The 19505-nt window shown below is 44.6% G+C and overlaps 1 protein-coding gene across 1 annotated transcript in view; it reads left to right on the top strand.

The window, feature by feature from the left end:
• The first annotated feature begins 1643 nt into the window (after positions 1-1643).
• The window catches only part of IAPP (islet amyloid polypeptide), a 42984-nt gene continuing 25122 nt past the window's right edge, over positions 1644-19505 (top strand). The window contains exons 1-3 of the mRNA XM_063930640.1: positions 1644-1706; positions 1855-1951; positions 2033-2158. Coding sequence (XP_063786710.1) covers positions 1872-1951; positions 2033-2158 — 206 coding nt within the window. The 5' untranslated portion in view covers positions 1644-1706; positions 1855-1871. The remainder of the gene's footprint in view (positions 1707-1854; positions 1952-2032; positions 2159-19505) is intronic.

The following is a 19505-nucleotide window of genomic DNA, read 5'->3' as shown; positions in this document are numbered from 1 at the left end:
AGGTGGTATATATTATAATACAATTATGGATGGACGGACTGCCTGCCGAGTGCCGACACAGAGGTAGCCACAGCCGTGAACTACCGCACTGTACTGTGTCTGCTGCTAATATAGACTGGTTGATAAAGAGATAGTATACAATACTACTAATATACTGGTGGTCAGGCACTGGTCACCACTAGTCACACTGGCAGTGGCACTCCTGCAGCAAAAGTGTGCACTGTTTAATTTTAATATAATATTATTTATCATGTACTCCTGGCTCCTGCTATAACAACCTGCAGTGCTCCCCAGTCTCCCCCACAATTATAAGCTTTATATACAATACATTGATGTGCAGCACACTGGGCTGAGCAGTGCACACAGACTGAGTCACTGTGTGACTGTGTATCGTTTTTTTCAGGCAGAGAACGGATATATTAAATAAAACAAACAACTGCACTGTCTCTGGTGGTCACTGGTCACTGTGGTCGTCAGTCACTAAACTCTGTCTGCACTCTCTTCTAATCTACAGTATCACAGCAATCTCTCTCTCTCTCTCTCTTCTAAATCTAATCTAAATGGAGAGGACGCCAGCCACATCCTCTCCCTATCAATCTCAATGCACGTGTGAAAATGGCGGCGACGCGCGGCTCCTTATATAGAATCCGAGTCTCGCGAGAATCCGACAGCGTCATGATGACGTTCGGGCGCGCTCGGGTTAACCGAGCAAGGCGGGAAGATCCGAGTCGCTCGGACCCGTGAAAAAAAAAGTGAAGTTCGTGCGGGTTCGGATTCAAAGAAACCGAACCCGCTCATCTCTACACATAACATCACATATCTTGTCTTTCTTTACTCTCGCACCCTCCTGACACTTGGCCAACATTGCTGGGTGATCATATCATACAACCCATTAAGAACCTAGCAATCTGGTGGACCTGGTAAGTAAATATGAATCCATGGTTCTTGGCGTTACCTGAGGAGCCCCCGCAGCAGATACGGTACAAAGTGACAGGAGCAGTTTTGCAGTTTATGAAACTCTCCACACTGGAGGTGCAATCCACATTGTGATCCGATTGTCCGTGTGGTCATTATCATTCACGCAACGCAAGCCACACCGGTGATGATGTCATTATGTTAACACCCTTTTCATCTCCTTAGGGGAGGTTTACTAAAGTTCTAATTATATAGTTTTCCTATTTCCCACCAGAAGAATCCCTATGTTACATTTCATCTTCCTAACATATCGGGAAGTAAGAGAATTAGTGATGGGTCAGTCAGTCAGTGAGTGAGGGCTTTCGCATATATCTACTGTATCTATATATATATATATATATATATATATATATAGTGCTCCAGTCAGTTGATCGGCTCTTGTCATGTATTTGAAATCTGACAGTTAGCAGCTGATTGGCTGGAGCACCATTAAACATTCCTCGTGAGTGATAACAAGAATATCACTCGTTGTTAAATCTGCCCCAGAATATAGAACATGAAGTAATTTCTTTCTACACAAAGCATACATTACTTGTGTTGCTGTGAGCAGAGGGTGGGTAATGCTCTCTGTCACATTATTTTCACCCCCTGTCTGGGAGAGCGTGACGTCAGATGTCATACAGGTGTGGGGGTATATATATATATATATATATATATATTAGAGGACTCACTGGCAGCCACAGGATCATCAGCTGTGAGAGTGATTCCAGACTGTGCACCAGCCTCACCAGGTAACACCATCTCTCGCTGAGTACATTCAGCTCGTCCCCTGAGAGACTCTGCTCTGTGCTGTGAGTGAGACTGAAGACCAGCACACAGAGGGTTACTCATTAGCGCTGTTCTGTTCAGGAATTAATACACATTATTGTTCCTTTACAGTTCTGTAGATAGAGATAATGTGTCACCTAAAGCTGACTGGCTTCCTCATAGTCCTGTCAGCGACCCTCAGCTGCCATCAGGCTGCTCCCATCAGCAGGTAAGTGGCCGCAGGTGGGTGTCAGGGACCACTGCTCCTCTGCTTCCTGGGACTGAAATCTTCTGTTCTTCTCCAAATCAGACAAAAAAACCTGGAGACCTGGAACGGGACCTCAAAGAGTGGATGGAGGCTCGCAGTGCAGAGCAAGCACATCGTGCTGACCCCAGTCAGCGATATCACCCTGCCGGAGGCCGTGCGGGATAAGAGGTACAGTCCCTGACTATGCACTAATATGTACGGCGTATACTGGGGGCAGACACAGAGACAGAGAGAAAGTTTCCCAGGCTCTGCAGAGTGTATTCATCATACCGTGTATTGTATCGCCGCTGTGTAATTCTACACTTCTCACCTCTGTCCCAGCGTATACCAGCAATCTCTGTCCTACACACCGCACCCAGCCTAATTATACCCAATATTCTATCTATCTATCTATCTATCTATCTATCTATCTATCTATCTATTTATTGTATCGCTGCTGTGTAATTCTACACTTCTCCCTTCTGTCCCAGCGTATACCAGCAATCTCTGTCCTACACACCGCACCCAGCCTAATTATACCCAATATTCTATCTATCTATCTATCTATCTATCTATCTATCTATCTATCTATTTATTGTATCGCTGCTGTGTAATTCTACACTTCTCCCTTCTGTCCCAGCGTATACCAGCAATCTCTGTCCTACACACCGCACCCAGCCTAATTATACCCAATATTCTATCTATCTATCTATCTATCTATCTATCTATCTATTTATTGTATCGCTGCTGTGTAATTCTACACTTCTCCCTTCTGTCCCAGCGTATACCAGCAATCTCTGTCCTACACACCGCACCCAGCCTAATTATACCCAATATTCATTCCATCTATCTATCTATCTATCTATCTATCTATCTATCTATCTATCTATCTATCTATCTATCTATCTATCTATCCATCTACTGTATCTATCTATCCATCTACTATATCTATCTATCTATCTATCTATCTATCTATCTATCTATCAGCCATCTACTATATCTATCTATCTATCTATCTATCTATCTATCTATCTATCTATCTATTGTATCGCTGCTGTGTAATTCTACACTTCTCCCTTCTGTCCCAGCGTATACCAGCAATCTCTATCTTACACACCGCACCTAGCCTAATTATACCCAATATTCATTCTATCTATCTATCTATCTATCTATCTATCTATCTATCTATCTATCTATCTACTGTATCTATCTACTGTATCTATCTACTGTATGTATCTATCTATCTATCTATCTATCTATCTATCTATATCTATACAGAGACAGGTACATAGTGATATAATCTGCAGATTATTAAATTACTGACCTCTCTACTGATCTGCAGAACATTGCTCTGTCCCATCTACCCCCTGACAGATACATAGTGATATATTCAGCAGATCATTACATTACTAATCTCTCCAGTGATCTGCAGAACATTGCTCTGTCCCATCTACCCCCTGACAAATAGTGATACATTCTGCAGATTATTACATTACTGACCTCTCTAGTGATCTGCAGAACATTGCTCTGTCCCATCTACCCCCTGACAGATACATAGTGATATATCCTGCAGATTATTACATTACTGACACCTCTAGCGATCTGCAGAACATTGCTCTGTCCCATCTAGCCCCTGACAGATACATAGTGATATATTCTGCAGATTATTACATTACTGACCTCTCTAGTGATCTGCAGAACATTGCTCTGTCCCATCTACCCCCTGACAGATACATAGTGATATATTCTGCAGATTATTACATTACTGACCTCACTAGTGATCTGCAGAAAATTGCTCTGTCCCATCTACCCCCTGACAGATACATAGTGATATATTCTGCAGATTATTACATTACTGACATCTCTAGTGATCTGCAGAACATTGCTCTGTCCCCTCTACCCCCTGACAGATACATAGTGATATATTCTGCAGATCATTACATTACTGACCTCTCTAGTGACCTGCAGAACATTGCTTTGTCCCATCTACCCCTTGACAGATACATAGTGATATATTCTACAGATTATTACATTAGTGACCTCTCTAGAGATCTGCAGAACATTGCTCTGTCCCATTTACCCCCTGACAGATACATAGTAATATATTCTGCAGATTATTACACTACTGACCTCTCTTGTTATCTGCAGAACATTGCTCTGTCCCACCCATCCCCTGGCAGATACATACCTGTAGGGACATATCCGAGTGTGTAATTGTGGAAGGACACAGGGATTTTGGTATTGGTGGCGAGAATTTTAGCTGTGGTAACTTTGGCTTTTATCTCGCAGCTACAGTACAAAGCAGGCGCAAAGCCGCGTTACAGTAAAAATGTTGGTACTTGGTTCAGAACCCCTAATGATTAATTAGGCAATTAGAAGTTTTTAATTAGCTTAATTTGGGTAATAATTACATGTCATTATGGGAGTGATATTTTGCAAAGTGCAGAATTATGGGTTAAGAGATGTAGGACAGGCGTATGGGGGTGTTGTGTGGATGAGTTTTATTTAAAGTGACATTACATGACTAAGAAATCATGTGGCAGCGTTCTCATACCCCCTGACAATGAGGGGAGCACGCACTTAATTAAAATAAACTTTCTAACCAATTAAACCTGTTATTAAATAATGGAAAGACCAGACATTGTAACGCTACTGGGGGGCTTCACACACTTTGCCTTCGGGCTGTAATAGAGATCTATAATAAGATACAATGCTGGTTTGCATGTTTTTAGGGTCCAAGACTGACAACCCCCCCACCCCCCTTCTTTTTCAATTTTTAATATGGCTTTAATAGAAACAATTTATCACGCACATTTTTATTTCATTGGATGCAGCTGGAATCGGAAGCGCGCATATTCATGTTAATCGGAAAGTGGGAATAAGAGGCACATTTATTTTTAGTTGTAAATTTCTTGTTGCTCTTTAAATTTGCCCCATAGTGACATACTGTATTCTGCAGATTATTACATTACTAACCTCTCCAGGGATCTGCAGAACATTGCTCTGTCCCACCTATAGCCTGACAGATACATAGGATACATAGGGATATATTCTGCAGATTATCACATTTCTGACCTCTCTAGTGATCTGCAGAACATTGCTCTGTCTCACCTACCGCCTGACAGATATATAGTGATATATTCTACAGATTATTACATTACTGACCTCTCTAGTTATCTGCAGAACATTGCTCTGTCCCATCTATCCCCTGACAGATACATAGTGATACATCCTGCAGATTATTACATTACTGACCTCTCTAGTTATCTGCAGAACATCGCTCTGTCCTATCTACCCCCTGACAGATACATAGTGATATATTCTGCAGATTATTACATTACTGACCTCTCTAGTGATCTGCAGAACATTGCTCTGTCCCACCTATAGCCTGACAGATACATAGGATACATAGTGATATATTCTGCAGATTATCACATTTCTGACCTCACTAGTGATCTGCAGAGCATTGCTCTGTCCCATCTACCCCCTGACAGATACATAGTGATATCTTCTACAGATTACATTACTGAACACTCTAGAGATCTGCTGAACATTGCTCTGTCCCATCTACCCCAACATGTACATAGTGATATATTCTGCAGATTATTACATTAGTGACCTCTCTAGTGATCCGCAGAGCATTGCTCTGTCCCATCTACCCCCTGACAGGTACATAGTGATATATCCTGCAGATTATTACATTACTGACCTCTAATACTGATCTGCAGAACATTGCTCTGTCCCACCTAACCCCTGACAGGTACATAGTGATATATTCTGCAGATTATTACATTACTGACCTCTCTAGTGATCTGCAGAACATTGCTCTGTCCCATCTACCCCCTGACAGCTACATAGTGATATATTCTGCAGATTATTACATTACTGACCTCTCTAGTGATCTGCAGAACATCGCTCTGTCCCATCTACCCCCTGACAGATACATAGTGATATATTCTGCAGATTATTACATTACTGACCTCTCTAGTGATCTGCAGAACATTGCTCTGTCCCATCTACCCCCTGACAGGTACATAGTGATCTATTCTGCAGATTATTTCATTACTGACCTCTCTAGTGATCTGCAGAACATCGCTCTGTCCCATCTACCCCAACATGTACATAGTGATATATCCTGCAGATTATTACATTAGTGACCTCTCTAGTGATCTGCAGAACATTGCTCTGTTCCATCTACCCCCTGACACGTACATAGTGATATATTCTGCAGATTATTACATTACTGACCTCTCTAGTGATCTGCAGAACATTGCTCTGTCTCATCTACCCCCTGACAGGTACATAGTGATCTATTCTGCAGATTATTTCATTACTGACCTCTCTTGTGATCTGCAGTACATCGCTCTGTCCCATCTACCCCAACATGTACATAGTGATATATCCTGCAGATTATTACATTAGTGACCTCTCTAGTGATCTGCAGAACATTGCTCTGTTCCATCTACCCCCTGACAGGTACATAGTGATCTATTCTGCAGATTATTTCATTACTGACCTCTCTAGTGATCTGCAGAACATCGCTCTGTCCCATCTACCCCAACATGTACATAGTAATATATTCTGCAGATTATTACATTACTGACCTCTCTAGTGATCTGAAGAACATTGCTCTGTCCCATCTACCCCCTGACAGATATATAGTGATATATTCTGCAGATTATTACATTACTGACCTCACTAGTGTTCTGCAGTACATCGCTCTGTCCAATCTACCCCCTGACATGTACATAGTGATATATTCTGCAGATTATTACATTACTGACCTCTCTAGTGATCTGCAGAACATTGCTCTGTCCCATCTACCCCCCGACAGATACAGAGTGATATATTCTGCAGATTATTACATTAGTGGCCTCTCTAGTGATCTGAAGAACATTGCTCTGTTCCATCTACCGCCTGACAGCTACATAGTGATATATTCTGCAGATTATTACATTACTGACCTCTCTAGTGATCTGCAGAACATTGCTCTGTCCCATCTACCCCCTGACAGGTACATAGTGATCTATTCTGCAGATTATTTAATTACTGACCTCTCTTGTGATCTGCAGAACATCGCTCTGTCCCATCTGCCCCAACATGTACATAGTGATATATCCTGCAGATTATTACATTAGTGACCTCTCTAGTGATCTGCAGAACATTGCTCTGTTCCATCTACCCCCTGACAGGTACATAGTGATCTATTCTGCAGATTATTTCATTACTGACCTCTCTAGTGATCTGAAGAACATTGCTCTGTCCCATCTACCCCCTGACAGATATATAGTGATATATTCTGCAGATTATTACATTACTGACCTCACTAGTGTTCTGCAGTACATCGCTCTGTCCAATCTACCCCCTGACATGTATATAGTGATATATTCTGCAGATTATTACATTACTGACCTCTCTAGTTATCTGCAGAACATTGCTCTGTCCCATCTACCCCCCGATAGATACAGAGTGATATATTCTGCAGATTATTACATTACTGACCTCTCTAGTGATCTGCAGAACATCGCTCTGCCCCATCTACCCCCTGACAGATACATAGTGATATATTCTGCAGATTATTTCATTACTGACCTCTCTAGTGATCTGCAGAACATTGCTCTGTCCCATCTACCCCCTGACAGGTACATAGTGATCTATTCTGCAGATTATTTCATTACTGACCTCTCTAGTGATCTGCAGAACATTGCTCTGTCCCATCTACCCCCTGACAGATATATAGTGATATATTCTGCAGATTATTACATTACTGACCTCTCTAGTGATCTGCAGAACATTGCTCTGTCCCATCTACCCCCTGACAGATACATAGTGATATATTCTGCAGATTATTACATTACTGACCTCTCTAGTGATCTGCAGAACATTGCTCTGTCCCATCTACCCCCTGACAGGTACATAGTGATATATTCTGCAGATTATTACATTAGTGACCTCTCTAGTTATCTGAAGAACATTGCTCTGTTCCATCTACCCCCTGACAGATACATAGTGATATATTCTACAGATTATTACATTACTGACCTCTCTAGTGATCTGCAGAACATTGCTCTGTCCCATCTACCCCCTGACAGGTACATAGTGATATATCCTGCAGATTATTACATTAGTGACCTCTCTAGTGATCTGCAGAACATCGCTCTGCCCCATCTACCCCCTGACAGATACACAGTGATATATTCTGCAGATTATTTATTACTGACCTCTCTAGTGATCTGCAGAACATTGCTCTGTCCCATCTACCCCCTGACAGGTACATAGTGATCTATTCTGCAGATTATTTCATTACTGACCTCTCTAGTGATCTGCAGAACATTGCTCTGTCCCATCTACCCCCTGACAGATATATAGTGATATATTCTGCAGATTATTACATTACTGACCTCTCTAGTGATCTGCAGAGCATTGCTCTGTCCCATCTACCCCCTGACAGATACATAGTGATATATTCTGCAGATTATTACATTACTGACCTCTCTAGGGATCTGCAGAACATCGCTCTGCCCCATCTACCCCCTGACAGATACACAGTGATATATTCTGCAGATTATTACATTACTGACCTCTCTAGTGATCTGCAGAACATCGCTCTGCCCCATCTACCCCCTGACAGGTACATAGTGATATATTCTGCAGATTATTACATTAGTGACCTCTCTAGTTATCTGAAGAACATTGCTCTGTTCCATCTACCCCCTGACAGATACTTAGTGATATATTCTACAGATTATTACATTACTGACCTCTCTAGTGATCTGCAGAACATTGCTCTGTCCCATCTACCCCCTGACAGGTACATAGTGATATATCCTGCAGATTATTACATTAGTGACCTCTCTAGTGATCTGAAGAACATAGCTCTGTTCCATCTACCCCCTGACAGATACATAGTGATATATTCTGCAGATTATTTATTACTGACCTCTCTAGTGATCTGCAGAACATTGCTCTGTCCCATCTACCCCCTGACAGGTACATAGTGATCTATTCTGCAGATTATTTCATTACTGACCTCTCTAGTGATCTGCAGAACATTTCTCTGTCCCATCTACCCCCTGACAGATATATAGTGATATATTCTGCAGATTATTACATTACTGACCTCTCTAGTGATCTGCAGAACATTGCTCTGTCCCATCTACCCCCTGACAGATACATAGTGATATATTCTGCAGATTATTACATTACTGACCTCTCTAGGGATCTGCAGAACATCGCTCTGCCCCATCTACCCCCTGACAGATACACAGTGATATATTCTGCAGATTATTACATTACTGACCTCTCTAGTGATCTGCAGAACATCGCTCTGCCCCATCTACCCCCTGACAGGTACATAGTGATATATTCTGCAGATTATTACATTAGTGACCTCTCTAGTGATCTGAAGAACATAGCTCTGTTCCATCTACCCCCTGACAGATACATAGTGATATATTCTGCAGATTATTTCATTACTGACCTCTCTAGTGATCTGCAGAACATTACTCTGTCCCATCTACCCCCTGACAGGTACATAGTGATCTATTCTGCAGATTATTTCATTACTGACCTCTCTTGTGATCTGCAGAACATCGCTCTGTCCCATCTACCCCTACATGTACATAGTGATATATCCTGCAGATTATTACATTAGTGACCTCTCTAGTGATCTGCAGAACATTGCTCTGTTCCATCTACCCCCTGACAGGTACATAGTGATCTATTCTGTAGATTATTTAATTACTGACCTCTCTAGTGATCTGCAGAACATCGCTCTGTACCATCTACCCCAACATGTACATAGTGATATATTCTGCGGATTATTACATTACTGACCTCTCTAGTGATCTGAAGAACATTGCTCTGTCCCATCTACCCCCTGACTGATATATAGTGATATATTCTGCAGATTATTACATTACTGACCTCACTAGTGTTCTGCAGTACATCGCCCTGTCCAATCTACCCCCTGACATGTACATAGTGATATATTCTGCAGATTATTACATTACTGACCTCTCTAGTGATCTGCAGAACATTGCTCTGTCCCATCTACCCCCCGACAAATACAGAGTGATATATTCTGCAGATTATTACATTACTGACCTCTCTAGTGATCTGCAGAACATCGCTCTGCCCCATCTACCCCCTGACAGATACATAGTGATATATTCTGCAGATTATTACATTACTGACCTCTCTAGTGATCTGCAGAACATCGCTCTGCCCCATCTACCCCCTGACAGGTACAGAGTGATATATTCTGCAGATTATTACATTACTGACCTCTCTAGTGATCTGCAGAACATCGCTCTGCCCCATCTACCCCCTGACAGATACATAGTGATATATTCTGCAGATTATTACATTACTGACCTCTCTAGTGATCTGCAGAACATCGCTCTGCCCCATCTACCCCCTGACAGATACATAGTGATATATTCTGCAGATTATTACATTACTGACCCTTCTAGTGATCTGCAGAACATTGTTCTGTCCCATTTACCCCCTGACAGGTACATAGTGATATATTCTGCAGATTATTACATTAGTGACCTCTCTAGTAATCTGCAGAACATTGCTCTGTCCCATCTACCCCCTGACAGATATATAGTGATATATTCTGCAGATTATTACATTACTGACCTCTCTAGTGATCTGCAGAACATTGCTGTCCCATCTACCCCCTGACAGATACATAGTGATATATTCTGCAGATTATTACATTACTGACCTCTTTAGGGATCTGCAGAACATCGCTCTGCCCCATCTACCCCCTGACAGATACACAGTGATATATTCTGCAGATTATTACATTACTGACCTCTCTAGTTATCTGCAGAACATCGCTCTGCCCCATCTACCCCCTGACAGGTACATAGTGATATATTCTGCAGATTATTACTGACCTCACTAGTGTTCTGCAGTACATCGCTCTGTCCCATCTACCCCCTGACAGATACATAGTGATATATTCTGCAGATTATTACATTACTGACCTCTCTAGTGATCTGCAGAACATCGCTCTGTCCCAACTACCCCCTGACAGGTACATAGTGATATATTCTGCAGATTATTACATTAGTGACCTCTCTAGTGATCTGCAGAACATCGCTCTGTCCCATCTACCACCTGACATATACATAGTGATATATTCTGCAGATTATTTCATTACTGACCTCTCTAGTGATCTGCAGAACATTGCTCTGTCCCATCTACCCCCTGACAGGTACATAGTGATATATCCTGCAGATTATTACATTAGTGACCTCTCTAGTGATCTGCAGAACATTGCTCTTTCCCATCCACCCCAACATGTACATAGTGATATATCCTGCAGATTATTACATTACTGTCCTCTCTAGTGATCTGAAGAACATTGCTCTGTCCCATCTACCCCCTGACAGGTACATAGTGATATATCCTGCAGATGATTACATTACTGACCTCTCTAGTGATCTGAAGAACATTGCTCTGTCCCATCTACCCCCTGACAGATATATAGTGATATATTCTGCAGATTATTACATTACTGACCTCACTAGTGTTCTGCAGTACATCGCTCTGTCCCATCTACCCCCTGACATGTACACATTGATATATTCTGCAGATTATTACATTACTGACCTCTCTAGTGATCTGCAGAACATTGCTCTGTCCCATCTACCCCCTGACAGATACATAGTGATATATTCTGCAGATTATTACATTACTGACCTCTCTAGGGATCTGCAGAACATCGCTCTGCCCCATCTACCCCCTGACAGGTACATAGTGATCTATTCTGCAGATTATTTCATTACTGACCTCACTAGTGTTCTGCAGTACATCGCTCTGTCCAATCTACCCCCTGACAGGTACATAGTGATATATCCTGCAGATGATTACATTACTGACCTCTCTAGTGATCTGAAGAACATTGCTCTGTCCCATCTACCCCCTGACAGATATATAGTGATATATTCTGCAGATTATTACATTACTGACCTCACTAGTGTTCTGCAGTACATCGCTCTGTCCCATCTACCCCCTGACATGTACACAGTGATATATTCTGCAGATTATTACATTACTGACCTCTCTAGTGATCTGCAGAACATTGCTCTGTCCCATCTACCCCCTGACAGATACAGAGTGATATATTCTGCAGATTATTACATTACTGACCTCTCTAGTGATCTGCAGAACATCGCTCTGCCCCATCTACCCCCTGACAGGTACATAGTGATATATTCTGAGATTATTACATTACTGACCTCTCTAGTGATCTGCAGAACATTGCTCTGCCCCATCTACCCCCTGACAGGTACATAGTGATATATTCTGCAGATTATTACATTACTGACCTCACTAGTGTTCTGCAGTACATCGCTCTGTCCCATCTACCCCCTGACAGGTACATAGTGATATATTCTGCAGATTATTACATTAGTGACCTCTCTAGTGATCTGCAGAACATTGCTCTGTCCCATCTACCCCCTGACAGGTACATAGTGATATATTCTGCAGATTATTACATTACTGACTTCCCTAGTGATCTGCAAAACATTGCTCTGTCCCATCTACCCCCTGACAGGTACATAGCAGTGACGTGCGGTGCGGTGAGGCAGGTGAGGCTGAGTCTTTCCTGTCATACTAACGTTTGTGCCAGAGTTTTGATTGCGTAAAGTATATGAAAAAATAAGATTTTACTCACCGGTAAATCTATTTCTCGTAGTCCGTAGTGGATGCTGGGGACTCCGTAAGGACCATGGGGAATAGACGGGCTCCGCAGGAGACTGGGCACTCTAAAGAAAGATTTAGTACTACCTGGTGTGCACTGGCTCCTCCCTCTATGCCCCTCCTCCAGACCTCAGTTAAGGAAACTGTGCCCGGAAGAGCTGACATTACATGGAAAAGATTTTGGAATCCAGGGTAAGACTCATACCAGCCACACCAATCACACCGTACAACTTGTGATAAACTTACCCAGTTAACAGTATGAACAACAACAGAGCATCAAACAACAGATGCCAACATAACATAACCCTTTTATTAAGCAATAACTATATACAAGTATTGCAGAAAGTCCGCACTTGGGACGGGCGCCCAGCATCCACTACGGACTACGAGAAATAGAATTACCGGTGAGTAAAATCCTATTTTCTCTAACGTCCTAGTGGATGCTGGGGACTCCGTAAGGACCATGGGGATTATACCAAAGCTCCCAAACTGGCGGGAGAGTGCGGATGACTCTGCAGCACCGAATGAGCAAACACAAGGTCCTCCTCAGCCAGGGTATCAAACTTATAGAACTTTGCAAAGGTGTTTGAACCCGACCAAGTAGCTGCTCAGCAAAGTTGTAATGCCGAGACCCCTCGGGCAGCCGCCCAAGAAGAGCCCACTTTCCTTGTGGAATGGGCTTTCACTGATTTTGGATGCGGCAAACCAGCCGCAGAATGAGCCTGCTGAATCGTGTTACAGATCCAGCGAGCAATAGTCTGCTTTGAAGCAGGAGCACCCAGCTTGTTGAATGCATACAGGATAAACAGCGAGTCAGTTTTCCTGACTCCAGCCGTCCTGGCTACATAAATCTTCAAAGCCCTGACTACATCAAGCAACTTGGAGTCCTCCAAGTCACAAGTAGCCGCAGGCACCACAATAGGTTGGTTCAAATGAAAAGATGACACCGTAATTCTGCCCTGTCCATATGGAAAACCAGATAGCGGCTTTTACATGACAAAGCCGCCAATTCTGACACACGCCTAGCCGAAGCTAAGGCCAATAGCATGACCACTTTCCACGTGAGATACTTTAGCTCCACGGTCTTAAGTGGCTCAAATCAGTGGGATTTCAGGAAACCCAACACCACGTTAAGATCCCAAGGTGCCACTGGAGGCACAAAAGGGGGCTGAATATGCAGCACTCCCTTTACAAACGTCTGAACTTCAGGAAGCGAAGCCAGTTCCTTTTGAAAGAAAATGGATAGGGACGAAATCTGGACCTTTATGGATCCTAATTTTAAGCCCATAGTCACTCCTGACTGTAGGAAGTGCAGGAACCGGGCCAGCTGGAATTCCTCTGTAGGAGCCTTCCTGGCCTCACACCAAGCAACATATTTTCGCCATATACGGTGATAATGCTTTGCTGTCACGTCCTTCCTAGCCTTTATCAGCGTAGGAATAACTTCATCCGGAATGCCTTTTTCCGCTAGGATCCGGCGTTCAACCGCCATGCCGTCAAACGCAGCCGCGGTAAGTCTTGGAACAGACAGGGCCCTTGTTGCAACAGGTCCTGTCTGAGAGGCAGAGGCCATGGGTTCTCTGTGAGCATTTCTTGCAATTCCGGGTACCAAGTCCTTCTTGGCCAATCCGGAACAATGAGTATTGTTCTCACTCCTCTTTTTCTCACAATTCTCAGCACCTTTGGTATGAGAGGAAGAGGAGGAAACACATAGACCGACTGGAACACCCACGGTGTTACAAGTGCGTCCACAGCTATCGCCTGAGGGTCTCTTGACCTGGCACAATACCTTTTTAGCTTTTTGTTGAGACGGGACGCCATCATGTCCACCTGTGGCAGTTCCCATCGATTTGCAATCTGCGTGAAGACTTCTTGATGAAGTCCCCACTCTCCCGGGTGGAGGTCGTGCCTGCTGAGGAAGTCTGCTTCCCAGTTGTCCACTCCCGGAATGAACACTGCTGACAGTGCTAGTACGTGATTCTCTGCCCAACGAAGAATCCTGGTGGCTTCTGCCATTGCCACCCTGCTTCTTGTGCCGCCCTGGCGGTTTACCTGGGCCACTGCAGTGATGTTGTCTGACTGAATCAGCACTGGTTGGTTTTGAAGCAGAGGCTCCGCTTGACTCAGGGCGTTGCATACGGCCCTTAGTTTCAGGATATTGATGTGCAGACAAGTCTCCTGACTTGACCACAGCCCCTGGAAGTTTCTTCCCTGAGTGACTGCCCCCCATCCTCGGAGGCTTGCATCCGTGGTCACCAGGACCCAGTCCTGTATGCCGAACCTGCGGCCCTCGAGGAGGTGAGCACTTTGCAGCCACCACAGAAGAGACACCCTGGCCCTGGGGGACAGGGTGAGCAGCCGATGCATCTGAAGATGCGATCCGGACCACTTGTCCAACAGATCCCACTGAAAGATCCTCGCATGGAACCTGCCGAAGGGAATGGCTTCGTATGACGCCACCATCTTTCCCAGGACTCGCGTGCAGTGATGCACCGATACCTGTTTTGGTTTTAGGAGGTCTCTGACCAGAGTCACGAGCTCCTGAGCCTTTTCCTCCGGGAGAAACACCTTTTTCTGGTTTGTGTCCAGAATCATGCCCAGGAAGGGCAGACGCGTCGTAGGAATCAGCTGCGACTTTGGAATATTCAGAATCCAGCCGTGCTGTCGCAACACTTCCTGAGAGTGTGCTACGCTGATCAGCAACCGCTCCCTGGACCTCGCCTTTATAAGGAGATCGTCCAAGTATGGGATAATTGTAACCCCTTGCTTCCGAAGGAGCACCATCATTTCCGCCATCACCTTGGTAAATATTCTCGGTGCCGTGGACAGGCCAAACGGCAACGTCTGGAATTGGTAATGACAGTCCTGTACCACAAACCTGAGGTACTCCTGATGAGGTGGATAAATGGGGACATGCAAGTACGCATCCTTGATGTCCAAAGACACCATAAAATCCCCTTCCTCCAGGCTTGCAATGACCGCTCTGAGCGATTCCATCTTGAACTTGAATTTCTTCAGATAAATGTTCAGGGATTTTAAATTCAAAATGGGTCTGACCGAACCGTCCGGTTTCGGTACCACAAACATAGTGGAATAGTAACCCCTTCCCTGTTGAAGGAGGGGAACCTTCACTACCACCTGCTGGAGATATAGCTTGTGAATTGCTGCCAACACTACCTCCCTTTCCATGGGGGAAGCTGGCAAGGCCGATTTTAGGTAACGGTGAGGGGGCGTCACCTCGAATTCCAGCTTGTATCCCTGAGACACAATTTGTATAGCCCAAGTATCCACCCGTGAGCGAACCCACTGGTGGCTGAAATTTCGGAGACGCGCCCCAACCACTCCTGGCTCCGGCTGTGGAGCCCCAGCGTCATGCGGTGGATTTAGTGGAAGCCGGGGAGGACTTTTGTTCCTGGGAACTAGCTGCATGGTGCAGCTTTTTTCCTCTACCCCTGCCTCTGGCAAGAAAGGATGCACCTCTGACTTTCTTGCTTTTTTGTGAACGAAAGGACTGCATTTGGTAATACGGTGCTTTCTTAGGCTGTGAGGGAATATATGGCAAAAAATTTGACTTCCCAGCCGTAGCTGTGGAAACTAGGTCCGAGAGACCGTCCCCAAACAATTCCTCACCCTTATAAGGTAACACCTCCATGTGTTTTTTAGAATCGGCATCACCTGTCCATTGCCGAGTCCATAGGACCCTTCTGGCAGGAATCGGCATTGCGTTTATTCTAGAGCCCAGCAGGCAAATGTCCCTCTGGGCATCGCGCATATATAGGACTGCGTCTTTGATATGTCCTAGGGTCAGTAAAATAGTCTCCCTGTCCAGGGTATCTAACTCCTCAGACGGAGTATCTGTCCATGCTGCTACAGCACTACACATCCAGGCCGACGCAATTGCCGGCCTTAGTAGGGTACCTGAATGTGTATAAACAGACTTCAGGATAGCTTCCTGCTTCCTATCCGCAGGATCCTTTAGGGCGGCCGTATCCTGTGACGGCAGGGCCACCTTCTTAGATAAGCGCGTCAACGCTTTGTCTACCCTAGGGGAGGATTCCTAGCGTAACCTATCCGTTGGCGGGAAAGGATACGCCATAAGTAATCTTTTGGAAACCAGTACTTTCCTATCAGGGGAATCCCACGCTTTTTCACATAATTAATTTAATTCATGTGAAGGGGGAAAAGTCACTTCTTGCTTTTTCTCCCCATACATATAAATCCTCTTGTCAGGTACAGGATTTTCCTCAGAAATGTGTAATACATCCTTCATTGCCACAATCATGTATCGGATGGCTTTAGTCATTTTAGGCTGCAACTTTTCATCATCGTCATCGACACTGGAGTCAGAATCCGTGTCGACATCTGTGTCAACCAACTGGGATAGTGGGCGCTTTTGAGACCCTGACGGCCCCTGAGCTATAGAATCAGACATGGGTTGAGACCCTGACTGATTATCCAACCTTTTATGCAAGGAGCTTACGTTATCATTTAACACCTTCCACATATCCATCCAATCAGGTGTCGGCGCCGTCGGCGGCGACACCACATTCACTTGCACTTGTTCTGCCTCCACGTAACCGTCCTCATCAAACATGTCGACACAAACGCACCGACACACCGCACACACACAGGGAATGCTCTAATTGAGGACAGGACCCCACAAGGCCTTTTGGGGAGACAGAGAGAGAGTATGCCAGCACACACCCCAGCGCTATATAACCCAGGGATTACACAGTAACTTAGTGTTTACCCAGTAGCTGCTGTTTATGATAATTTGTGCCTAAATTTATGTGCCCCCCCCCCCCCCCTCTCTTTTTACCCTTTTTCTACCTGGATACTGCAGGGGAGAGCCTGGGGAGCTTCCTCTCAGCGGAGCTGTGGAGAGAAAATGGCTCCGGTTAGTGCTGAGGAAGAAGGCCCCGCCCCCTCAGCGGCGGGCTTCTGTCCCGGGTCTGTGTAAATAAAATGGCGGGGGCTCGTACATATATACAGTGCCCAGCTGTATATATATGTGTCTTTTTGCCAAGAGGTATCCTAATTGCTGCCCAGGGTGCCCCCCCCTGCGCCCTGCACCCTACAGTGACCGGAGTGTGTGGGTAGTGTGGGCGCAATGGCGCACAGCTGCAGTGCTGTGCGCTACCTCATGTGAAGACAGGAGTCTTCTGCCGCCGATTTCGATGTCTTCTTGCTTCCGCCGGCTTCTGTCTTCTGGCTCTGCGAGGGGGACGGCGGCGCGGCTCCGGGAACGGACGACCAAGGTTAAGATCCTGTGTTCGAACCCTCTGGAGCTAATGGTGTCCAGTAGCCTAAGAAGCGCAACCTATCTGCAGTTAGTAGGTCTGCTTCGCTCCCCTCAGTCCCACGTAGCAGAGAGTCTGTTGCCAGCAGAAGCTCTCTGAAAATAAAAAAACCTAACTAAAATACTTTCTTATTAGCAAGCTCAGGAGAGCTCACTGAAAGCACCCAGCTCTGGCCGGGCACAGATTCTAACTGAGGTCTGGAGGAGGGGCATAGAGGGAGGAGCCAGTGCACACCAGGTAGTACTAAATCTTTCTTTAGAGTGCCCAGTCTCCTGCGGAGCCCGTCTATTCCCCATGGTCCTTACGGAGTCCCCAGCATCCACTAGGACGTTAGAGAAATACAAAGAATATGTTTGAAATATCTTCTTTACATTATTCTAATAATTTTTATAGCCAAAACTCTGGAGTAAAAAGTCTATGGCAGGTGAGGCAGCGCCTCACCTGTGTATCCTTTCCACACATATCTTATCAAAACTCACCAAATTTTTAGGAGTTTATACTGCTGCACCTGTGTATAATGCCCAGATGTACGCTTTGGCTCATATATTGCATGTAAATCTGGCTCTGGTGCTAGACAGTGCCTCCTGAGCTATTTAGCTCACCGCACATCCCTGGTACATAGTGATATATTCTGCAGATTATTACATTAGTGACCTCTCTAGTGATCTGCAGAACATTGTTCTGTTCCATCTACCCCTTGACAGATACACAGTGATATATTCTGCAGATTATTAGATTACTGACCTCTCTAAACACCTGCAGAATATTGCTCTGTCCCATCTACCCCCTGACAGATACAGTACATAGTGATATATTCTGCAGATTGTTACATTCCTGACCACTCTAGACATCTGCAGAACATTGCTCTGTCCCATCTACCCCCTGACAGATACAGTACATAGTGATATATTCTGCAGATTGTTACATTCCTGACCACTCTAGACATCTGCAGAATATTGCTCTGTCCCATCTACCCCCTGACAGATACAGTACATAGTGATATATTCTGCAGATTGTTACATTCCTGACCACTCTAAACACCTGCAGAATATTGCTCTGTCCCATCTACCCCCTGACAGATACAGTACATAGTGATATATTCTGCAGATTGTTACATTCCTGACCACTCTAGACATCTGCAGAACATTGCTCTGTCCCATCTACCCCCTGACAGATACAGTACATAGTGATATATTCTGCAGATTGTTACATTCCTGACCACTCTAGACATCTGCAGAACATTGCACGGTTCCATGTTGTTGATGACAAATACATTTGGGCATCTTTATGAATTATCAGGTTTTAAACACAATAATTATAATTTATCGCTGCATATCAGGACTATAATACACTATGGCCCTCATTCCGAGTTGTTCGCTCGCTAGCCGCCGCCCTCTGGGAGTGAATCTTAGAGACTTACTCGGCATCTGCGATCAGTTCAGTGCTTGTCGTTCCTGGTTTGACGTCACAAACACACCCAGCGTTCGCCCAGACACTCCTCCGTTTCTCCAGCC

Source organism: Pseudophryne corroboree, chromosome 6, assembly GCF_028390025.1.
Source record: "Pseudophryne corroboree isolate aPseCor3 chromosome 6, aPseCor3.hap2, whole genome shotgun sequence".
Classification (NCBI taxonomy): domain Eukaryota; kingdom Metazoa; phylum Chordata; class Amphibia; order Anura; family Myobatrachidae; genus Pseudophryne; species Pseudophryne corroboree.
Note: the sequence above shows the minus strand (reverse complement) of the source record. Positions and strands in the feature narration are given on the sequence as shown.